At 56.0% G+C, this 24,407-nt stretch overlaps 1 protein-coding gene across 1 annotated transcript in view; it reads left to right on the forward strand.

Annotated features, from left to right (window-relative positions):
- AJAP1 (adherens junctions associated protein 1) overlaps nucleotides 1–23,913 on the forward strand; it is a 47,038-nt gene extending 23,125 nt beyond the window's left edge. Inside the window, exons 3-6 of the mRNA XM_075113788.1 lie at nucleotides 7,180–7,267; nucleotides 9,733–9,975; nucleotides 11,412–11,542; nucleotides 16,987–23,913. Coding sequence (XP_074969889.1) covers nucleotides 7,180–7,267; nucleotides 9,733–9,975; nucleotides 11,412–11,484 — 404 coding nt within the window. The 3' untranslated portion in view covers nucleotides 11,485–11,542; nucleotides 16,987–23,913. The remainder of the gene's footprint in view (nucleotides 1–7,179; nucleotides 7,268–9,732; nucleotides 9,976–11,411; nucleotides 11,543–16,986) is intronic.
- Nucleotides 23,914–24,407: the final 494 nt, after the last annotated feature.

The following is a 24,407-nucleotide window of genomic DNA, read 5'->3' on the forward strand; positions in this document are numbered from 1 at the left end:
CCGGGGTGATGGCCGGAGCAGGCAGTGAGGACAATGGCCAGAGCAGGCAGCTGGGGCGATGGCTGGAGCAGGCAGCCGGGGCGATGGCCAGAGCAGGCAGCCGGGGACAGTGCCCGGAGCAGGCAGCCGGGGTGATGGCTGGAGCAGGCAGCGAGGACGATGGCCAGAGCAGGCAGCCGGGGCGATGGCCGGAGCAGGCAGCCGGGGACAGTGCCCAGAGCAGGCAGCTGGGGACGATGGCCGGAGCAGGCAGCCGGGGACAGTGCCCAGAGCAGGCAGCCGGGACGGTGCCCGGAGCAGGCAGCTGGGGACGATGGCCGGAGCAGGCAGCCGGGGACAGTGCCCAGAGCAGGCAGCTGGGACGGTGCCCGGAGCAGGCAGCTGGGGACGATGGCCGGAGCAGGCAGCCAGGACGGTGCCCGGAGCAGGTAGCTGGGGACGATGGCCGGAGCAGGCAGCCGGGACGGTGCCTGGAGCAGGCAGCCGGGACGATGCCCGGAGCTGGCAGCCAGGGACGGTGCCTGGAGCAGGCAGGCGGGGACGATGGCCGGAGCAGGCAGCCGGGACGGTGCCCGGAGCAGACAGCCGGGATGGTGCCCGGAGCAGGCAGCCGGGGACAGTGCCCGGAGCAGGCAGCCAGCCAGCTGCCGGGCTTGTGTGCCTGACTGATGGGCATGGAGCGGATGCTCTCCAGGGGCTGCCACCTCACGTCGCCTGCTCCGCTCCCCAGAGCCGCAGTACCTGATGCTCAGCTGCTGCAGGCTGGGGAGGCTCTGGAGCCCGTCAGCCCGGCTGTTCCCCGTTTCGGGCTCATGTGGCTCTTCCAGCTGTACTTTGCCTGCGGGGGTGCAGGCGGGGAGCCAGGCCAGGCGCCGCGGATGGTGGCCAAGCCACCCGTGAGGAATCCTTCGCTGGTATGGCTGTTGCGGGCAGCAGGTACGGCTGTGCCCGTCAGGCCGGGGGATGCTGCATGACCGGTGGTTGGCTTCTGTGTGGGCTGTGGTGCTCACCATGGAAATTACTTGGAAAGGTGATTTGGGCCAGGAACAATTGCCACGGCACCGTTTCCATATGCGTTTCCATCATTTCCCTTTCTATAAGATCTTCAGCTGCTCCCAGGAGCCAGTTTCTTTTCAACACTCGTTACTGGGAGCCCCTTCGGGATGGTCTCTCTTTGGCTAGATGTGATGCTTTGATTGAGGAGCGAGAGGGAGAGGCGGTAGAGCCTGACCGTGCACATAGAAATCCTGCTGCAATCAAGGACGTGTCTCTGGCCCACCCTGCGATGCCAGGCGGGCCCTCCCTGGTCCCTGCCATGTGCCGCCAGACCCCAGCCCTGGCTTATTTAGGAGATTTACCCTCTTCTGGCATTTTCACTCAAACTGGGAGTTGTGGGAAGGCTGAGGCAAAGCGGGGAGAAAGCAGCAAGGAAGCAATCCGCATGTGCGGGAAGGTGCTTCATTGCAGCCCTCCTGGCTGGGAGGTAGCAGGTATTCGGAGCAGCTGTGGTTTTTCTACTGCTGACGGTAACTCAAGATCATGCTCTGCAAAATGAAAAGGAGCTGTTTTTTCCTTTTTTAATTTTATGCAGCTTAGAGGCCTTGACGAGGGTCTTCAAAGAGTTGCGGCTCGTAGCTGTTTTTATTGGGAAAATGAAAAATATGGTCTCCCTAACCAGAGCTGTTGAAATGAAGGCCTTGGGGGGATAGAGGTTCTCTTTGTTTTTAATTAAGAGCTTATATCTCCTGTTTGCTGCCATTGCGCACTTCTGCAGTAGCAAGACATTAGTCTCGAATAGATTTCTCAGGGAATTAATTCTGTTGATGCAGAGCTGTCCGGGAGCCGTTGCAAAAGGTGGCCAGAAAGGCCAAAACTCAGCGCTTTCATCTCGGTGGCAAATATATGGTCTTTAAAATAACATATAAAAAAACCCTGGTGTTCGCTTGCTTTGAGAAGATTGGTTTTTTTTCTCCAGGATATGGGGAATTTGGAGTTGCATTAAGCAGGTTGATGCACAGCTGCTGCCCGAGCGGCCGTGGCTGGGGCTGCTGCCCGCGGGGATGCCCAGGCTGGGTCTCCCACCGCCGGAGGGGGCGAGAAGTCCCCTGTGAGAGCAGAGTGCGCTCAGATGGCATGAGAGTGGAAAAACCCAGCAATACTTCAGCATTTCCAAGGGTTCAAAGAGCACCTTTGAAGAGCTTTCCCTCCTGGCAGGCGACACATTAAATTCTGCTGCACTAGCAGAAGCGCAGGGGTTTGGACACGCTTTCAATTCCATTAAATACTTCTCCTGTAATTACCCTCGAGGTAAATGGTCACTGCGTCAAATTGCCTAGTAAAAGCCTTGTAAGAGGGAACGGCTCACAGAGGTGAGGCGTTCACAGCTGCCGGCGCCGGACGGGGCAGCAGCTCGCTGGGCATCCCTCCCCGATCCCGCGCACCAGCTCCTGCCCTTCCTGCGGCTTGTTTCTTCGCCGGTTATTAACACGTAATTAAATGACCGCCAGGTTCTGTACCTCGCTGGGATCAGAGCTTTGCCGTTTGAAATGTTAGCCACAGAGGTGAGCAAACAAAACCAAGTCACCATAATTCCTGCTTCTGGGTCCTTTCCCGCAGCCTGCCCTGCGTTCTGGGGGCGCAGGCTTTCACTGTGAGTTACATGCATGGCAGAAGGCCTCTTGCACTGGAGGAGGAGGGTAATTTTGCTTTATGAGCTATTGATTTTATCCTCCAGGTCCCTTTCTTCCAGACAGATTGGGCTCCTAGGGCCGCGTTTGAAATACTGCTTCGCTCTTTGCAGCCACCTCTCTTTCATCTCGCCTCGCCCCCCGGGTGGTGTCCCTTATGGGATGTTCCCCTCTCCCAGGATGCCCCATCCATTAACACCTTCTCTTGCAGATCGGATGTTTCTGTTCGATTTTGCTCTGTACAGTTCTGTATGTTTCTTTGAAGGCCTGGAGGAAAGGATTTGATACATTTGCAAAGTAAGAATAAAGACCTGTTAGTCTTTATTGCAGTGGGTATTGCTATAGGGCTTCCCAGGCGATCATCCCATCCACTCCCTTTCCCTCTTCCCATCGCTGCCCTGGTTAATGCTGTTGGGAAAAACATTTCCCGTCCTCCTGAAATCCCCCCCGGGCTGTAGCGCAGAATTAATATGCGATGCAAAGGAACTTTCTTCTGTGCCGGTACATATGGCAACTTATGTATGTGATGGAGTCTAAAATTATCCAGCCCTTCTCAAAATCCATGTGTCCTGCTCCGAGGAGCTGCCATCCTTCCCAGTGCTCAGCCACCTGCAATCTGTTCTGCCTGCGCGTTTCCCATTATGTAAGTGCAAGGATTAATTGCATCGTTAGGTTCTCCCGTGTCCCTGCCGCCTCTACCTCAGCTCCCGGCTTTGCAGAAGGTCTCATTTCCGACTCTGCTTCTGTTTTCAAAGGAATCGGGCACCGGGCTGTTTTTATTTTAATTTTAGAGTCTTTCCTTTTATCTTTTTCGGCAGCGTCCCACTGGGAGCTGCTCCAAGATTACCGTGAAGGACGCGGCCGGGCTGCTGCCGGTGTGGGCGTTGCTCCTGACCCGGCACGCGTGGGAGCACCGAAGCACCAGGGTGGGCTGGGAGCTGCCGGCTGCGCTCCTCGGCTCTCTCGGGACACAGCTCCCATCGCAACTGTCCTCCGGGGACCCGAAGCTCGGGGCCAGAAGCCTTTCTCCACGCCTCGCCTTCAGACGGTGGGGTGCCGGCGGGAGGTGGGAAGCGCTGTGGCATTTTCCTTGTGAATTCCCTCAGGAAATGAAAGCTGGAGGCAGAGCAGCTGAGGAGCAAATAATTTGGCTCTGGGTCCCAAGTTGCTCATGGGAGGTGGCCGATCTCCCTGGCTGAGGGGAGGACAGCTCCAGCAGCCCACACAGCTCCAGGCTCAGCGGCTCCCAAGCGATCCTGCCCACCCGGAGCGATGTCCCCACGGGTGTTGGCTTTTGGTTCGGAACACCCCCAGCCTGCAGAGCCATGAACGAGGCCCTGGCGGGTCTCCTCCTCGAGGGCACGAAGCCCATCGGCTGCTCCCCGGCGTCGGACCCCTCCGGAGCTGGAGCTGGTGTGGAGGACGTGGGTGCTGGGTCCTCCCCATCCCCTGCCACCACCATCCCCAGCCCTCGCTTCCCCTGACCCGCTCTTTGTTCTGGCAGCTGCTCGTGCCAGCCGTCCTCCGGAGGAGCCTTGTCACAGCGTGTTGGAACCAATTGAAGCGTAATTGGGAGTAAATGGAGGAAATGGGTCATTTGCAAAATAGGTGCTTGAGTGGAGGGAGAAAAATAACCCTGACGCATCTCATCCCGCTGTGCTCAGCTTCGCCAGGGTGCGGCAGCTGGCGAGCAGCCATCCGTCTGTCCGTCCAGTGGCTCCCCGGAGAGGGAGCATGCAGCTTGCAGCCCTGGTGAGCAGAGGAAGAGCCCCAAATCACGCAGGGTTTGCAGCATTTTGCACCTCCCTGCGTTTTGGTGGGCTCTTGCCTTCTGCTGACATGGCACTGGGACTGTGCTGGGATCCAAGGAGCCAGCATTTTGGAAGCATTGGCCTTCGGGAAGTCATTTTTCCATGGTCCTGCCTCTAGAAAGCCGCTTTGCCGCCTCCTGCTCTGGACTACGTCCTGTCCTTAAACCCAGTCAGGATCCCTGCTCTTTTCTCCAGCTCTTCTCCCTGGTCTCCTCCATAGCATATCCGCTGGCAAAGCAGAATAAGCACTAGAAGATGCCGGCTACATGCTTCCTTCCAGAAACCCTTCTGCTTTTATTTTGGAGGCAAGTGCTTTTGCTCCGCCAGACGCCAGAGCTTTGCGGTCACCGGGGCGGGTGCGAGGCCATCCCTCCCCTTTGCACCGGTCCTTCCTGAGCAGGTCCCTCCCCAGCAGCCTGGTGTTGGCCGCTGGCTGCTGCCGGCACACCAGCACCGGGGCTGGGAGCGAAGCTTCCCCCTGAGCAATCGCCACCCGAGTGCTTGGCATTGGGCGTGTTTTGGTGGATCAGACCCGCCAAAGGTCACCTTGGTTTTATTATATTAAACTGTCAAGACTCACATTTCTGAGCATTTGATTTATGCCCGGTGTGCATCCTGGCAGCAAAGTCCACAGCGCTTCCTAAAAAGGTGTCGCTGCTGCTGGCCTCATTGCTCAAAACCTGGGATTTTAGGGGTCTCCTCATCTCAAGCGGGGATCCGCGCCTCCTTTCCGGGGCAGCCAGCAGCGAAGCCCGGGCCTCGTGGCGTGGTGTGGGTAAGGCCAACAAGGACGAGCTGATGGTGGATCCTGAGCAAGGATGCTCAGGGGTGAGGTGTGGTGCCGAGGCTTGCGTGCCCATGGGCAGGGCTAAGGAAAACCGTGGTGGCCCCTCGAGCCATGGTGTGATGTGTGCTTGTGCTCCCGCGAGCTGGGAGGCTGCTGCGCTGCGTGCTGGAGGCAGCCTTCGAAAGGTGACTTATCTCTCTGCACGCGCCCGCACGGAGTGGCTTCCATCTCCCCTCGGGAGCCCTCTTGGGTCATGGCAGCCTTGCCTGGCTTTTCTCCTGCACTTCCCAAGGCCAGAAGCATTTTCCATTGTGTTTCTGGGGGGTTAGGGCTTCTCTGGAGGCACGTGGGCCGAGGAGGCGTCGAACGCTGCGCACCCTGGGAGGTGGCAGTTTTGCCCTGGGAGTCAGGCTAAGCTCGAGCAGCTTTTCTACCTTGATGAGTTTTGTCACTGGTGTGGGTGCACGGGCAGGGACCCAAAACCCCCGGGGTGTGGGGATGAGCACAGGGAGATAAGATAACAAACTCCAAGGGAGACAAAACTTTTGTCCTTCAAGAGAAGGCAGCGGGGCAGCAAGTGTGATCCATGGTTTAAAATACCACTGATAAATCTCATCTGGCCTAATTACCCAGCCTGGTGCTTGGGCTGCAGCTCAGAGCCTTGCACAAGCCTGCCGTGAGAGCAGGGTGTGCCTTGCAGAAATCTGGGGAGCCACGGCATGGCCCCAAATCTGCCGCTCAGGAGCGTGGGAGAGCCCTGGGCAACATTCCCGTGGGACCGTGGGGATGCTCTGCACGGCGGAGAGCAGCACTTGGGGCTGCAGCGGGGGCACACCGCCCCGACGTGTCTTTCCCGGGAGGGTTTTCCACCCTCTGAGGAGGGGGCGCGCCTGGTGCACCCTGCTTTTGCCTAGGGAGGCATGTGCGTGCATACGTGTGCGTGCATACGGCTGCCAGCGCTGGAGGAGGTGTTATGGCCAGCTCACTGCTGAGACTCGCGGCCGGGCAGGCAGGCAGCCGCCTGCCCGCCTCCTTCCCGGGTCTGCAGCCAGGGCAGCCCTGCGGGCACCCCCGGCTCCGGCTGAGCCACGGCCCCTGTGCAGGAACCGTCCTTGCCCGTGGGAAGCTCCCTGGAAGCCCAGGAGCTCTTGCGTGGGAAGAAGCAGCCATTTCCTTGCCACCCGCGCCCGCACGAGCTGGGAGCGCTACACATGTATTGCACAGATGCACACATATACATATAAAACTGCTTGTTTTTCTGTCATGCTAACGCTTACTTATTTATTAAAAATACCATCCATCAGGAGCTGCAACATCTGTTTGTGAAAAATAGCACATCCTTGGGCTGCAGCCAGGAAAATCATTTCATTACGAAATTGCAACTGTAAAGCAGCACAAAATCACAAACATACTGTACATTGAGATGCTTTTGTTTCCAAACTGCTCATTAGGAATGATACACGAGCCAAAATTATACCCTGTGTAAGGTGAATTAGGAGAAAATGAGCCCATCCGACCTTCTAAGTGAGCAGCAGTTAGTGCAGTAATTATTATCTCTGGTTAATCCTGCACCCACTGCAAGGCTGCGCTCAAGTTTCCCATTCCGTCCCGGAGGGGATACGTCTTCACATCTCTTCCGTTCTTCGTGCCTAATTCGGGCTGACAAGGAACATACTTGAGAGGATAGGAAATGAGAAGCCTGGCTTAAAGATTATTTTATGTAAGGCAGGAGAGAGGATTGCGTTGCTGCTGCCGGGGGCTGCGCAGGGCCCCGCGCCGGGGAGGGGCTCGGGAGGAGGCGGGGGGTGTCTGTACGCGGCGGGGGGCTTTGCTTGCCGGTGTCCGGGATCCCCTGAGGCTCCCGTTCCCACCCTCTCGTTTCTTTTCTCTGCAGGTCTGGCGGTTCATCAGATAATCACTATTACCGTGTCCCTCATCATGGTCATAGCTGCTCTGATAACAACGCTTGTCTTAAAAAATTGGTAAGGTGCCTCCTGGGTCTGTTTGGCTTGCGGGGGTGGCGCAGGGACAGGGACAGGGTGGGGACGGGGGTGGCTTTCCAGCTGCGAGCGCTAAAGCCCGTGGCATCCAGCAGGATGGCTTCAGGAAGGCATTGCAGGAGAAAATGTTTTTCTTTTTTAAATACTGAAACCTCCAAAGGAGGTTGAAGCACCTGGGTTTATCTGTGCCCCTGCAGCTCCCCTGCCTCTCACCACGCAGTGGGTGGCTTTGGGGGCCAGCACGTGGCCACGGTCGGGTGGCCGAGTTCCACGTGGGACACGTGCTCATCGCTGCTCCGGCATTGCCTTGCTGCAACGTGATGCCACCTGGTGAGGTCAAAGTCGTGCGTTCAGCCGCAGCGGGTGTCCCTGCAAGGGTGCCGGGACCTGCCCCGCTGGGTGGCATCTCCTCTGCTGCCTTGCTTGAGCGGCTTTGCTGCTGCTCCTTAAAACACCAGCCTGGCTCAGCAAGCAACAATTGCTTTTTCTGACCTTCCCTACGACTCCAGGGACTGACGGGCACCTCCGGAGCCCTGTGGATGCCGCCGCTTTGAAGCGTGCCGCATCCCCCGGAGCGCTGATGTACTCCTCCAGCTTAATTTGCTCCCATTTATTCTCTCGGCATGGCTAGGCGTATGGCAAAATAGGTTAGCTTTTTGCTTCGGGCGCTTGTGACTTTACCTATTTTCCCAAGGAAACTGGCCTACTTTGAGGTCAGCGTTGCCGGTGTAACTATACGGCTGCAGCTCTGGGCCAGCAGGAGAGCTGTGGTGGCGGTCCTCTCCTCCAGCCCGGCCGCCTCCTGCCCGCCCGAGCTCTCCGCAGGTGCTGCAGCAGATCAATTCCTGTGCCCAGGAGGAAATTAGAAAACCAGGGTGATAAAGAAGCTGGCTGCTCCACGGGATTAGAGGAAAACCTTTTTGCAGGGCTATGGAGGCATTTTAATCTCGGCAGAGCTTTACCGAAGCATTGCAGCTGGCCAGAAGTGCCGAGTTACTCGCCCCGCAGACAAGTTTGCTTTGCTGGGAGCGGGCCCGTGGGGAGGCATCGGGAGTGGAGCCAGTGGTGCTCGGTTTTGTATCTCAGACAGGATTTACTTTGCGTAACTTCCCTAGCCGTAGCAGTATTTCAGCGAAAGAGCGTGGAAAATGCTTTCCAAACACTTCTGGGGTTTTTCTCTAATAGTGGTCATAAGCAGCACATACCATTGATCCGGCCGGCCACAGCTTGGCAGAACAGCTCAAGTAACCTAATGCTGAAGCCAAAAAGGGAAAAATAAATGCAGTGATAAGCCTAGAATAGAAATTGTTTACAACAAGTGAAATTGGGAATTCACTGGAGAACACATGCCGGCGAGCACAGTCAGCGGTCAGACCCGGCCCAGGCAGGAAAGCAGCACCCCGATGAGTTTGCTCGGCTGTAACGTCTGCCAGGCTGCTTTGGCTTTTCACGCCGCCTGTAGGGCTACCTCTGGTGCAGGTTCCGTGGCGGAGCTGACCTAGACCACACGCTCAGTCCCCAGCCCCGAACGGGATGTGGTCTCTGCCCCTGTCCTTTGGCTGGCGCTTGTCCCCCTCGGGCAGGACGGGTGAGCGATGGCTGCGTGCCGTGCAGGCGTCCTTCTTGTCATTACTCCTGCAGACGTGCCATGGTGGAGCCGACGGGTGTTTTAGTGGCTGTCTCTTTCGGTTGTATCAGCCGGTGCGGAGCAGGCTGTGCCCCGCTGCTGGCAGATGCTGCCGCCCCAGCTGGCAGCACCAGCATCCCCAGCTCCCGCTGCCCCGGAGCTGCCATCCTGCACGACTCCGGCATTATGATAGGCACTGTCAATCCTGTTCAGAAAAAAGTACATCTTAATTAAATCAGCGTCTAGACCCTTAAAGGGGAAGAACCTGACCTGGGGCAGGTTCCTGCTGGCTGGTGTTCTCCTTGTTTCGCATGCACTGCGCCAGGAGTGTTGCACGGCCACGAGGTCCCATTGGAGCCCCCCGGGGCCGGTGGGGGAGCAAGGCTGCCCCGCCAGCCATTGCTGGGCTGAGGGGGCACGTGTCTGCCATGTCACACCAGTTTCTGAGCTTATTTATCCCACTAAGTTAAAACCTTTTGGTGCCTCCCAAACAGAAAGGGTTTAACTTCATTGTTCCTCCCCTGTGTCTTTTCACTTACAAAAAGGCTTTCATTTCCTGCAGGTATAAACATGCGACCTGCTAAGTAATTCCTCTGGTGGTAAAAAGCTTGTATCTAAAATTTAAATCTGATCTTTTTTTAAAAAAAAAAAAAAGGGCAAGCCAAATGACTGCTTGATTGTGGCTGATCTTTCCGAAGTGCCTGAATTCTAATCTAGTACTGAGCGATGTATAATTAATGGCCGATAATGCACGTTCCCCTGCCGAGCATCAGCGACGCACCGTGCGTCGTGTCCCTTCTTCTCTCCCCCGCCGCCCCAGCTGCGCGCAGAGCGGGCGCCCGCGGCGCAACAGCCACCAGCGCAAGCTGGACCAGCAAGAGGAGAGCTGCCAGAACCTGACCGACTTCGCCCCCGCCCGCGTGCCCAGCACCCTCGACATCTTCACCGCCTACAACGAGACGCTGCAGTGCTCCCATGAGTGCGTCCGGACCCCCGTGCCCGTCTACGCAGAGGAGGCGTTGCGCTCGCCCGGGGATTATAAAACAACTTTCAATGGAAACAGGTGAGGCGGCGGCGCGGTTTCCCTGCAGGTTGGGGAGCGCCGTCCCGCTCCGGGGGTCCGCTGCCCGCTCTCTTCCCCGGGGAGGTGTCCTGGGAGCACGTGGCGGAGCTGCCTTCCTCCGGCTCTCCAAGCCGCCGCGATGCTCGGCACAGCACAGCCGCCGGACCTCGCACCCCCCCGGTGAGGATGGACAGGCGGCTCGGCAAGCCCTGGCAGCGGTCGGCACCGCACGTTTTTCAGTTCTTGGCTGCCGCCGCCAGCACGTAAATGCTGCTGGATCCGTCTTCCAGCATTCGTGCTGCCTCCTAAGTGGCATCGAAAGAGCTGCTGGGTTGCGAACAAGCGGGGTGATTAATGGAGGAGCGGACAGCGAGAGCCAAATGAACCGTTTGTCTGGCGTGAAATAATGATGCATTAACAAGAGGGCTTAACAGCAGCTGGCGGCGCGGTGTAAAAGATGCGAGCCCTCGCTCTGCGTGCCCCTTGCCTGCACGGGGAGGGAGGTGGATGGGAGGGCTGGGCGAGTGACCCCTCTCCGTGCCCTGGGCTGTCTCCCAGAGCCCTTTCACTGGGCGCTGCTGCAGTTTCACCATGCAGCAAATGCATGTTCCCTGTCAAAGCTGGAGGAAAAGTCAGGAGGAGCATTTTGAGAGAGAAAATGAGCAGCTAGTGCTCCACGCAGCCTGGCTGGGCCGTGGCGTGCGTGCCACCCGCAGCTGACGTTCACCTGCATGAACGACAGAAGCCTGGAAGGCAGCAGCTTAATAGACATCTTTGTAACTGTCATCTTCCGCGTGCGCATGGGGTTTTGCTAGTTCATGTTTTTCAGGGCTTCCTCAGATCTTGGAAGGCAAAGAATTGGCAGGGATTTTCAAACCATTTCGTTGAATGTACGCGTGTGTTGGTTTTGGTGTGAGCCCCGGCCAAGCGACGCAGGGGTGCCCTTGTTCTGGCTCGAAGGGCTTCCTTGCTCTTCTGCCCTCAGGTGATGCTTTCTGGGACCCTGTTGGCCTCAGCGTGTTTCCAGGCAGCCTGGCGGACCCCGTGCAGGCGACGGGCCCGGCAGAGCCGCGCGGGGACCCGTGACGGGTGTTGCGGGGCAGCGCTGCTGTTCGGCGGCAGGGGGATGGAGAGGTGGGGAGGTGGCAGATAGGAGACGCCCTGCTGCCACTTGGGGTCAGATATCCCCAGAGCAATTGGCTGTGTTAAAAGGTGCTCACGCACAGGGGTAAAAGCATTCGCTATTGCAGCCCCTCTTCTTCCTCTGCTTTGCACCACCCTGGTTTCCAAGGCCAATAAGTCCGTTCAAAGCATTACTTTAGAGACATTTTTTTCTCCCCCCCCCCCAAAAGCTGATTTTTGGGGCAGGCCACCTCGGCTTGCTCCTTGTGTGTTACATGCCAGCACGTGCAAGCCCCTTTTTCTGCTCACTGCAGACCCTCTTCTTCTGACCGGCATCTTATTCCTGTGGCCTTTGTGTCTGAGAAATGGTTTGAAATCTCCTGCTGACTGGCCGAAGCCTGTTTGACTTCTGGGGGCAGGGCAGACGCCATCGGGCTGTTTCCTGGTACGTACCGCGCTCCCACCGCGTCCATCCCGTGTCCGCCATCCCGTGCCCATCATCCCCTGCCCATGAGCACCCGCTCTCTTCCCTGCCTGGTGCCATCCTCCCGCTCGCGCTTCTTTTGGGACGTCGGGCCCGAGCAGGGTGGCTCACCCGGCCGGGATGGCGGGACACGTCTCCCACCCTGGATGGGACGTTGGGTACCAAAATGGCTTTTCCACGGAGGTGAATTATAGATGGGCATGAGCTAAACGTCAGGGACTGGGATGGATGTGGAGTTGAGAGCGAAGGCTTCCTGGGGCAGCCTTGAACTTTCGCCTGATCTCGTGGTTCCAGCCCACCTCTAAAACCTCAACAAGCAATAGTCATTTCCATGCCATGAAATGGCCTGATCTGTAATTAACCTCTCGTTGCATGATGGACAGCCCATCTCATTCAAGGGTCACGCATCCGACATGCACACTCCATCGGTACCCGAAAGCTCATTTGATGATATTTGCTGTCATCAACCCTTCCATGCTCCTGCTGCGAGGGTGTTGGGGTCCTCCCCTTCTGCCATGCCCCCCCCCCCCTCCTCCTCCTCCTCCCGTGCCCTCCACTGCTCTGCAGGAAGCCGAGTCTGCAAGTCCATGTGCACAGTCCCCGGCAGCCGGGTTCACGCCTCAGCTACTGCTGCCACCGAAGGAGTACAACGATGTTGTGCTGGTTTCAGCAGGACGTTGTCTGGGGATTTTTTTTTTTCCTTTTTGAGTTGGCTCGATCCATTTTCACCTCCTTGTATTGCTTCTGAAGGTGGCATGGCCAATAGCGGTGGCAGGAAAAGCGGTTAGGGTTCACGGTACGCCAGCTCACCGCGGGTCAGCGGTGCCCGTTCCAGCCGTGCGCTCAGGTGAATTAATTGGTCTGTCCCACGTCCCTGCTGTAATGAATCATATATTCAGTGTAAATGAAATTTCCAGCCTTCCCTCACTGCAGCTTACTCGGAATAGCGTGTTTAACATTATGCTCAGCTATTGAACACAGAAATATAATTAGATTAGAATGGAAGGGAATAAAAAGTTAATGGTCTCGGCCGTGCTGGGGGCTGGCTGTGTCTGGGCAGGCCAGGTGAGGTGGGCACCTGCCTGCCTGCGCGGCAGAGGGCAGAAAGCAGAAAGCAAGGGTTCCTTCGCCTGCCCACCTGCCTCTCTGCCCGCCAAGAGCCTCTCCTGGCTGGAGGGGCTTTACGATTACATTTAAAAGGCTCTCACTCCCCATCTATTCATGTTCTCTCATTATTTCTCTGACTCTTCTGTTGTGGCTGCTGCCTCGGGAGGACAAAGTGTGATGGTACCCGGCCAGAGAGCTGGTGTTAGCGAGCAAGGGCAGCTGGAGGATAAACAGAGGGGTTCTGCGGGGTCTTCTTCCACAGCACGTGCGGATGCTAGCTTCAGAAAGCAAACAGCAATAATCCACTGTACCTTTTCCACCCTGAGCTTTGCAGTTTGTGATGTCTGTCCGTTGGCTAAAATGATTTTTTTAAAAAAAACAAACCAGCACAAACCCCGAGCCAGTCACACTTGGACACCATCAGCAGCTCTCGTGCCTGAAGTAGAGGGAAGCAGAACGAGCAGCTCTGAGCCGTCCCCCACTATGGGAAGCCTGTGCAATTCTCATGGCTCCTGCCCGAGGTCCCGTGAAGCTCTGTGCCAAAGACCATGCCCTGGAGGTGACCGCCTCCATACGTTTATGTAAATAGTCCAAAGCTGGGCCATTATGCCTTATTGAATCCTTGAAATTCTCATTGACCTGTTTTCCTGGAATCCATAAAACACGTATTGATGCGCTCTGGAAAAATCTATCCGAGTTGTACCTGGAGCATTAGCTCCATAATAGTGTTTCAATTATTTATACAGTTCTGGAAGCTGATGTTTGGTTTCACTGATGTTAACAAAATGAGATTAATCAGAAAACTTTTCTCTGCATGTGTACATGTGCATTTGCACCAGGGGATTTCCAGAATACACATGCATAAGTGGCACATGACAGTAAAACCGAGGTGATTGCCATGGATCCCTACCAGTAGGGCAGAGGATGTCACCACGGCACAGATAACAGGAGGAATTGCCCTCGTCCCAAAATGGGGTCAACCCAAATCCTTTAGAAGCTCAAAAAAGGCCGCTTAATATTTTTTCCACACTGTACTATTTCCCATGCACATTTGCCTACACCTTCTGCCGGGGCACGGTTGTTAGAGCGAGGAGCTGCCAGGGTCACGACGTGCATGTCTTCCGCGCGGGCTTTGCTCTGCGCGGCGGTGCGGTGTCCTGTCCCCGCAGCCCGCGGCGCTCAGCGCAGCTCCCCGTACCGTCCCCGAGGCCTGTGGTCGCGAGGTGCGTCGCTACCCCAGCAAACAGCGTTTTGCGTGAGTGCGTATGTGCCGGGTGGGACATCCCACAGACAAAATGGGTATTTCAGGTTCCATGTGTCACTGTGTAAGGTAAAACCTTCCCAGAGCAGATGGCGTTGAGATGAGCTGCCCTGTCGTCGTCTTGCCATGTGCTGTTACCAGACAGATGCTGCTCAGGGCAGGAGGAGCCGTGGAACTGAGGATGCCTTTCCATCTCTCGTTTCTAGAGGAGAGGCTGGTGGAGGAGATGCAGCCGCTTTGGGCTGTACCTCTTCTGGAGGGCTGGCCATTTTCTGGCTGCCTTTTACAGCAGCAGCAGCGTAGCCTGGAGGTGACAGTTGATGTTGACCTGCTGCATCTCGGCAGAGGTGGAAAGGATGCTCTAGAGCAATTGGAGGCTCCTGGCTGGAGGGATTACACGCGGCTTTCTCTTCCCAGCCCCTTTCTCCCAGCGTGCGCAGGGGACAGCGGGCGGCACGAGGGGGGCACCCCTGCGGCCAGGGCGAGCAGAGGGTGGCGGGGTCTCCCCACTCTGTGGGCGCACAGCCACGCACCGGGAGGGGTCAGATGCTGTCCCGGTCTCTGCGCCAGAAGACTCTCTCCTAGGAATGGCTCAAAGCACTTTACAAGTTTTAACCGACGGTGCTTCACAGCTTTTAGCTGTCTAATAAGCAAATTAGTACTACTGAACGTGTGGAGTCTGAGCTGGAGGCAGAAGACGGACGATGTGGCCAGGGACAGGGATGGCAGGGCAGGGAGGGTGTGCGGACACTTCGACTAGATGAGCACCATCAGGCTGGTTGGAGTTTAATGCGGGCTTTAGGTATTGCAGCCCATCGGCGCTGTGCGGGTACCAGCTGTCGTGCTGCCTGAATGGCGGCCTGGCATCGTAAGGCTGGGTTGAGTGGTTTGCAGGGAGCAGAGCAGTCTCCAGCCTGGATTGCCGCAGGCAGCACCGAGGCTGTGTCAGGAAACCTGGCGAGACTCACCCAGTTACGCAGCAAGCAGATGTTGAAGCTATTTCCTGGGGCCAGATGCATCCCATGCCAACGGGAGTGACGGGGAGGGCTCCTGTGCCACCGGTGCGGTCCCTGCCGGGGCGCTGGCCCTCCCAGCAGCGGGGACGTTGCCCGCGGTGAGCAGCTTTCCAGCAGATCGCCTCCGCTGGCGGGCTGGCCTGGCTGGAGCGCTGGGTGTGGGTGGATGTCACCCCAAGGCAGCAAGCAGCCTGTTAGCTGCTCCTGCAAACGGAGGACCTGGCCCGGCCAGGCAGCCCAGCGTGAGGATGCAGAAGCATCATCGTGGCCCAGGCCTGGCTTAGGTGAAGAGTAAAGCGGGCTATTAAAGCATTTGGGCCAGGCAACTTGCTGGAGAATTATCTGCGTGGAGGTAGAGGAAGCAAAACTCTCAGTGCCCCGGTCACGGCAGGTGATGGAGGAGATGCAGCGCCAAGGACAGAGGCAGGAACAGCCACCGTTCTGCAAACCAAAAGGTGAATTTGCTGAAGACTCGAGTGGCTTTGGCCAGGCACCACAGCAAACTGTGACTGTTTTGGTTTGATTTCCGACTGGCTTTGGGGCTTTCTGAAATGAAGTTTGAGATTTCGCATTATTCTTGTCCTTAATCCCACTCTCTTTAACTGAAAAACCCCATGGAATGAGATTATACAAAAATCTGTAAGGTTCATCAAGCACTGACCTACTTTGCACAAAGAGGCTATTTGGAATACAATATAAATTTTACATCCTGTAGTGCATGCGTTAAGTAGTATTCATCCAGAACTATGTAAATGTTCACCATCGCTGTTAGGGAAGTGGCGATTTGAGACCTGAAAATCATACTGGTACGGTAACATTGATCTGACCCCAGCTTTTGCAGGAGGCAGTTAAAATTTACAGTATTGTATGGTAATTCCGTGCTTTGAACACGGCGAGCAGCTGCTGTGATGGCCCCGTTCTGCCTAACAACAGCAAATGGTTTGTATTAACATTAACAGATAATGAGTCATCATAAAAAATCCAGGCTTGTCTTCGGAGGAATAACAGCAGTCCCAACACAGCCCCGGTGCAGGAGATTAAGGGCTCTGTAAAATCTGTCTCGCTAATTAAGACTTCAGTGTTGTTCTTGGAGATGGTATATATGGGGCATCTTGCTTAAAAATAACGTTGAGGAGAGAACCCTTGAACACAAAGCATATCGCATGTCTAGACGCTGATAACCAGCTAGTCAGAGGCCGTAGCGTAGATTAGGGCATACACGTCGCGAGCACACGGTAGGCAGCACTTGTGCACACGCTGCCCATATATCTGCCATATATAAAGCCCGCTCATGGGTAGCTGTCTCAGGCGGGCTTAGCTGTGTTACGGGACATATCGCTATACGTGAAGTCACGTATACATGAAGCGAGTGGCCGCACGCTCATGATGGGGTGTAATTGTCTTTGCATAAAGGTTTAAAAATTACATAGTGAGAGAGATTTCAGAAGACGGCAAATAAATAGCTTAAGAAGAACTTCAATAGGATCTCTGTTTTTGATGCTTAACCAATTCTCTATTGATTTCTTTAGGGCATTTAACTTTAGAAAATCTTGTTAGTACTCATCATCGTCTTCTCATCTGCCAGAGCACTTGCTGCTCCAGAACACAACGATGCTCAGAACTAAATCACGCCTTGCAAAACGCCCCGAGAAGATGAAAGTGTGCAGTAAGGCACACCAAAGCCTCTTAGTCGCTCCCACCGCTCGCCAAAAGCATCCCCGTCCCAACGCGTGCATCCCCATTCGGAAGGCTGCCCCGCGAAACGTGGCTGGGGCTCCCGCAGGGAGGCAGAAGTAGTGGTCCCAGGCCTAAATGCAGACTGGCAGCCGGGGGGGAGGTCACTGACACCCCGCTTCCTCCGTGCCCAGCTCCCCCGGGATGCTCGCCCGAGCCCTTGCGGTGCTGCTGCTGGGAGGAGGGGGAAGCCTCCGGGCTCCTGGGGGGCATCGAAGAGGCGAAGCGAGTCGCGGCGCGTTTCCCTGTCATGATTTAATTTTTGTTTTTCTTCTCGTCCTTAACAGGATTCCATTGGTGAACCTGTAAAAAATATAAAAAATAATGGGTTACCTGTACCTACCATTTCTGTTTACCAGTAGGAGACTCAAAGAGCAGCATTCTATGGGCCAAATATATTTTTATAAAAATGAACACGCCTATAGGTAACTGCGTTTCTCAAAGAGTGTGTTTTTTGGAGAAGAGAAAGAAAAACGTGTGAGCAAAGAATCCCATGGAGGAAGAGGAGGCGGCGAGGGACTGAGAGGGAAGGACTGAGCGCCTGGAGCCTGGACGTGGACTGTGACTCTGAACCTGTGCCAATAATACCATTATGTGCCATGTACTGATGCAAAGACTTCGCGAGAAGCCGAAGCTAAGTCGGTAACGCCTAGAAATGTTGTGGAGGACGAGTGGGGTGTCTCTTCTGGTGGGGTCATTCACGCCGGTCCATACGCATACATACATACGGTATATGTAGAGAGAAAATATATATATACACACACAAACACTTTTTGTACTGTAGCAATTTTTGAAGATCTTAAATACTCATTTTTAAAGAAGATGTCATGGGCTAAAAGTCTCATTTCTTTAACGTGCATAATACAAACTAGGTGAACTGATGTTTTCTACTTTGGCAGCTTGCCTTTCAAACCTATATGTGTATATATAGGTAGACATATATACATATATATACGTGTGTGTGTGTATGTATAAACATATATATGTATGTATACATATATATATATATAGTTTTGGTTCTTTTCGGAAACGCGTTTCCAGCGGTGGCAACGTGACTGGAGCGCAGCAGCGGGCGGTAGGGCCCGGCCGGGGCCAGCGTCGGTGCGTGCCGCGCTGCCGGCACGGCAGGCTGCTGGCGGGGAGCAGGGGAGAGGCTTCCGAAAACCAGGAGGAGCGCAGCTGCGCTGCCCCGCGGCTCCTCCAGCTCTGGAAGGGGTGGCGGAGCGCTCTGGAGGCTGGTCTGGAACGAAAGGAGAACGGAAGCGGGCTGGGATTACAGGTAGAAGGATGCGTCTGGGCCAAGTTCACAAAGTGCATTCCTGCTGTAGGAGGTCAGAGAAGCGCGACGCCGCGGCGAGGGGAGCGGGCAGCGGAGGGGCTCCCGGCTGCCCCGGCGCTCGCAGGGCGCTCGGCCGTCGCAAGCCGCCTTTCCCCGGCGCGGGATGCCGCGTGTGCGGGGCGGACCCTGCTCCCGCTCCCCACGGCCCGAGTCGGAGACGGTGCTCGTGCACCGCTGTGTTCCCAGAGCAGCCGACGGCGGCGCGGGGCAGGGCGAGCGGGGGGCTTGCAGCAGGCAGCTCCCCTGGCTCCTGGCAGCTTGCAGCAGCTCGAGGTGGTGGCGAAGGGTATTTCCAGACTTTTGTAGCCTGATCGATCATCAAGGTAGAGAGAAAGAAGCCCGAAAGCCTGCACGTCTGCCTTTTGTTTCGCAGAGCTGTGGTCCCCGCTGTATTAGGCATGACGCCTCGGGTCTTGGGCGTGGATTTTCAAAGGATGGGCCTCTCATGGCAGAAGAGGCAAATTTCAGGAGTGGGATGTGGGAGGGTTTTTTTGAAAAAAAAAGGCTTCTAAATTGACCACAACACCAAAGCTTGCTTAGCCCGTTGTGAAAGACAAGAAAGGAACAAGCCAATTGCCTCCTGACCCAGCCCAAGGCCAGCGAGCTCCAGGGAGCCTCTTCCCTTGCTCTCATGGTCTTGGCCGGGTGTGCCACGGCAGGAGAAGGTGCAGCCGGCCGTCCACAATCACGGGGATCATTTAATAGCATTAAAAAGGGAATTTTGCCAGGGAAGTACGGTTCCGCTGGCTCCAGTTTGGTGTGTTGCTCTGGAAACATGTCCCATCGCCCATCCAGCTCCTGCTGGGGTGGGTGTTTCGGGTGGGTGCTGCCGAGCACGCCGGCCTACCTGCAAGCCCCCGTGTCCAAGTCTTTCCGTGGAGTTGGGTGCTGCCATTGCTGCGACAGTCCATGCCGTGCTGTGCCGTGCCCTCCAAAGCGGCGCAGCTGGGAGAGCCAGGCGGTGGGGGGGTGGGTGGCAGCAGGCTAGGGTCTCCAGCCTACCCAGTGTCTCGCCACGGTTTGCTTCTGCTCTTTGACACATGCCCTGATCCAAGCCCAGGCTTGCCCACGTTAGATCGTGCCAAGGCAAAGCTTGCAGAGGGCTCCTGGGCAACTGCACCGTACGGCTTCGTGTGAGGGTCTGCTTCCCATCAAATGCCGAGATGGGTCTTGGTTGGGTTGCTTCGACGTTGTGTGGGTGGGAACGACAGCAGCGTTCAGACCAAAGTCCTCCAGTTCTTTTTGTAAACTGCCCTTCGTAAATATTAGCAACTTTTTAGAGTTGTCCAGATACACATTTCTACTCATCCACTAATTATTCAGCTCCGTTTCTTTACTATAATGAGCGTGCAGTTAGGAAAAAAAAGGAGCAGAAACTTCTGGTATTGCGCATAGCCACGTGTGTGGTCTTTTGTTTCCATACCCTTTTCTGTCCTTCCTTGATGGAATTGCGCAGTCTGGTTTATTTTTTCCCAAATTTTTGGAGGCTGCCCCGGGAAGATGTCTTCCTTGCCAGGTCTGACGATTACGTGCAGACTTGAACCAAACACCTCCGAAGGCATCGGCACACTCCCTGCAACTCCGATGAGCCTCGAGCATCGGCTTGGGTGCTTCTGCACTGGGGTCGCTGCCAGCCGGCAGCTGCAGAGGAGGAGGGGGCTCCCTTTTGCTCCTGGCCAAGTTTCTGGCCCTGCCTTCTGCAGAGGTGGCTTCTCGTAAGCACGGAGCTGGGTGGGCTCAAGCAGCAGCAAAGTGCGTCGCCGGGACTGGGGTTTGGTGTTGGCAGGTGTTCAGCAGGGCTGGATCCCCTTAGGCTTCTGCAGCGGAGCAGCCTGCTCTTTATTTTTGTGTTTCACGAGATCAAACCTTTCCACGATGGGGCTGGGCGCTGGGCAGAGGGGTGTCTGCTGGCGGCTCTCATGTCCAGCTCTCCAGGCCCTTGGGTGGGATGCCTCCCCGGGATAGCTCCAGGGCAGGGGCAGTGTCTCGCTGGGGGAACGACCCCCCCGAAGCTTTAGCCTTCCCTGGGAAACGCAGGGTGTGTTTGCCCTCGGGCTGCCCCAGGGGTCTGCCCCAAAACGGGGAGGCGCAGCGGTGCTGCGTGGGGTCCTGGCAGTCTCACGGGCATGCTGCGGGGGGCTTTGGGCTGCAGCAGGGTGCAGTTAAAAGGGGAGCTTGTTTCCTTGTCTGGATTCCCAATGCCCCACTCAGTGGGTGCACGGGCAGCACCCTGGGTGCTGCTGCCCCCGGGGCTCTGCTAGAGCAGCCAAAACCCATGCAAGCAGCGCGGGTTCCAAGCAACTACTCCAGGGCGATCTGTCATCTCCATATACTGGGGCTTTTGTGTTTTACTGATGTAAACGGTGCAGCCCCTGCAAATTACCCTTGCTGGCCTGGTATTTGAATTCTTCTTTGTTTGACTTCGCTGGCATCAATCCACTCCAGCTCGGGAGCCGCGTCTGTTGTGCTTCACCCGTTGATTTTCCTATTTATTTGTATGTGCTGGCTGCACCCAGTAGTTCTTGTGGGTATTCCTGTGTAATCTCGATAGTAATTTGGCATCATAAAATATATCTCAACTCCCTCGTTCCGGAGCGTTTGAAGCATCGTTCTGTATTTCTGCATGTACGGAACCCGCTGCCTGAAGGGCAGTCGTCGGACAGAGCAGGGGGCTGGGCAGCGCCGGTGCCGGTGATGGAGAGGTGCCCTGCGCTGAGCCCGGCACCCGGCTCCTGGGAGATTCCCCACGGAGCTGGGGGTGAGGAGGGGGAAGCGTGTGTGTGTGAATGTGTGTGTGTCAGGGAGAGAGAATGAAGGCAAATAGCTTTGACCCCAGGCGACGGGAGCAGGTTTCTGATGGCAGGACTTGCATGAGCTTTCCACATAGTCTGCAGAAGGACACGTCCTGGTCACCGAGAGCTGAGCGGTGAACCAGGGAACAAAAGTAGATGCACAATCTTCCCTTATTTATAAGGACCAACAGCACTTGCACTTTATCAGAGAAACAAACCCTCCCATCCCTATGCATGCCAAGCACACCAACAAGGGATAACTGCCAGGAGGAAGGAAAGGAGGGACGGGAGAAGGGAAGGGCCAGAGCTGCAAATGCGGTGATTTATGAGGCAGGATCCTAGCATCCCAGCGCCTGTCGTAGTAAAGAGAAATGAACTGTGGTTATTTCGTTCCCTACCATTGATGAAAGCCAAAAAAAAAAAAAAAAAAAAGAAGAAATGAGAAATTAAAACATAGAGCTGTATTTTAGTGGAATAGACGGACTGAGCAGATCTTTTACACTGGGGAAAAGGAGGCAAGCGTGGCGTTTGCAGGCACGTTCCCTCATGGGCTTTGCCACATTGCAGCCACGCTGTCTCACCCCGAGGTCTTTCGGCTGCTGCAGCCACAGGTGATGGCTCTAGATGGGCTTCTTACACTGCTGCCCTGCCCTGGACACAAAGCTTCATCCTGAGCTGGTGGGAATTGTGCCGGGTTTGTGGGAATTGTGCCGGTTTTCGTGGCTCGAGCCAGCCCAAAGCTTGTTCAGCAATACCGGGAGGTTTTGCAAACACTCGAGCCAGCAGGTACTTTGAATGGGCCTGAGCAGCGGTGTCTTGCTCCTGTGTGGGGACAGAAAGGACTTGGTCGCCTTTGGAGATTTAGGGATTTTGTTGTTGTCCTTCAGAAGTCGAGCTCGTTTTCCAGCCCAATAGCATCGCGCAGGTAGCAGGAAATGTTCCACCGTGAAATACGGCCCTGTGCTCTGGGCGGCGTCATTTGCCTTGCGCTGGGCTGAGCGATGGCGTGCGAGCAGCGGGGTGGTGAACGTCCCTTGTGAACGTCCCCACTGTGCCTGGGGGTGCCACCTCGCTCTGGGGCCGTGCCGGGGAGTCGCGGGCACACGTGTGGTGGGGCTCAATGGATGTGTAGTAAACCCAGGAGAGCAACTGCAGCCCGGCGTCCGCCACCGCCTAGCAAAACTATGTTTCCAGAGTGCCCTTTCCCTGGAAAAAGTGAGCTTTTGACTGTGTTTTGCTTCACAGCGCATCTGGCAGCTTGGAAGAAAAAAGTTTTGCTCCTTGCTTTGCCATAGACTTCCAGCTAGCTGCTTCTTGTTTCTCTTCAGTTCATTTTATGAATTTCTTAGCCCCTTAGTAATTACTAAGAAATGCATCGCAGCTGCCGAAAGGCTGCCAAATCCCCCAGACCTGTAGCAGTGTGCCTGTGTGTTGCTTGTGGCTCAGTCGTAGGGAGAGGGTGGCTTGGGACGAGCCCTTCTCACCGCCAGCCTCTGCAGGGAGCCGGCAAAGCTGGCTGCTCCTGGGCCAGGACGGCGGCTGCTCCGCTCCCTCCGGCAGAGGAGGGGGCTGCCTCTTCCTCGGGCCCTGCAGCAAGCCCAGACCTCCCGGGGCTGTGCGGGACCTCTCCTCTGCCAAAACCCATTGCAACTGCCGGGCAGAGGCTGCAGGACTTGCTGCTCCTGCCGAGCGGGGGAGTCGGCGTGACTCCCTGGGCGAGGGCTGCGGGCAGGGCTGCTCGCTGCACCCGGTGCTGGTGGGCTCTTTTCTGCGCCAGGCTAAGCTGGTCTGGGGCTCTGGTCCGAGCCACCACGCTACCGCCCCGCCGGGTACAGCGGGCAGATCGCTGGGGTTTGGCGCTCAAGTCCCTGATTTTTGCAGGCTGGGGCGTCCCGAGGGCGGCTCCGTCCCGGGGCGCTCCCGGGCGCGCAGGGCGGAGGGGTCCCGGGCGGCTGCCCGTCTCTCCAGATCTGATCGTTTACCTTCATTCTGTCTTCCCAGCGAGGGAAACGGGCAGCCCGCGGCGGCGGCGAGGCCATGCGGGGGGCGCGCTCCGCGGGGCTCTCCAGCCTCCGTCGCCGCCGTCGGGGGGTCGGAGCAGCAGCGGCAAAACCGGGGCGGGAGAGTGTCGGGGGCGGATTTCGGGTTACCTCTTCTCCATCGGCAGCTCGTTGCGAAGGAAGGTAGTTCAGCTAAAATGGTAGTTAAATAGTAGATATTCTACACATATTATATATTTTGTAAAAAAAATTAAAATAAAATAGAACAAAAATATATATATACTATCTCAGCCCACCCATTTCAGGATGAATGTGGTTGGAATTTTCATTCAACCAGATATAAAATCTGTAAGCGATTTTTTCAAAACCAGCAAGAAATCCCTCACCATTTCAGAAGTCCATGGGTTTGGTCTCCAGATCTCATGTAACACTTCTCACACATTTTTAAGAATTATTCTCAGCGTTTGTAGGTACATTTTTAATAGTGTCACGAGTGGAGATAATATTTACTTTGAGAAAAAGTATACGTTGCACAAAAATGTACACTAAGGGCACAGATTTCTGACCCAGATTCTTCTATTTTAGGTTCCAAGGGGTTTATTTTTTTGTTTGATAGGACATGTACAGTGAAGTTTACACTTTATTTTTATTTTGCCAAAAACCGTTTTCTAACATGAGACAGCTTTTACTTTGTAACCGGTTTTACATCACCGAGTACTCCTTTGTTTTCCCGGGAAAGCCCTGCACCGTGAGACATCCAGCGCATACGTGTGCGATGCTCCTGCAGGCGCCCTTGGCACGGGCAGCCCTGGCCGCGGCCGGCCAGCCCAGCGCTTGACGCTGCCGCCGGTGGAAGCGGCCGTCGCCTTTGGGCACCGCGGCTCCCCCGGGGCGACGGTGGGGTGCCGGGGAGCCGGCTGCCCGCGGGGCCACGCAGGCGAGAACTGTTTTCTTCCCGAGTGGTTTTTAATTTGTCTCTGTACTTCGAAGCTGTGTATTTGGAAGCACTGTAAATGCCACCCTATACCGATTTCCCTGTGTATATTTAGTACTCTGATGTTGCTATTAAAACTGATATGAGAACTGCGCAGCCAGGTGGTGACTGGGTTCCTCCGTGCGGCAGCCGTGGTCACCGGGGAGGGGATGGGGTCGTTTCAGGGGCCAGGAGGGGAGACCCCTCGGCAAGAAGGCTCCCAGGGGCTTCCCGGGAGAAATCACCCTGTCCCCCAGCTGCGCAACCCTCGGGCTGTGCCTTCATCCCGGGAGAAGGGTCTTGGGCATCCCCTCAGGCCCCCGACCCCGGCAGCGCCCGCCTCCAGACCCTGTGGCAGAGCTGCATGCCGGGTTCCCGGGCTCGCCCGGTGTCACCGGGAGCTCAGGGAGACCCGCACGTGTGCGTTGGGATGACGCAGTTGAAAGAGAGAAGCCCTTTGATAGGACAGTTAGGGAGTTAATTGAACATCACTAATGATGTTTTAAAAAACCAGCTATGCAATAAGGTAAGCGGCGTTACGGAATCGCTTAACCCAAGTACACATTCTACGTGAAGATGCTCTGAGCAGATGTGTATTAACATG

This window comes from Phalacrocorax aristotelis, chromosome 19 (genome assembly GCF_949628215.1).
Source record: "Phalacrocorax aristotelis chromosome 19, bGulAri2.1, whole genome shotgun sequence".
Lineage (NCBI taxonomy): Eukaryota > Metazoa > Chordata > Aves > Suliformes > Phalacrocoracidae > Phalacrocorax > Phalacrocorax aristotelis.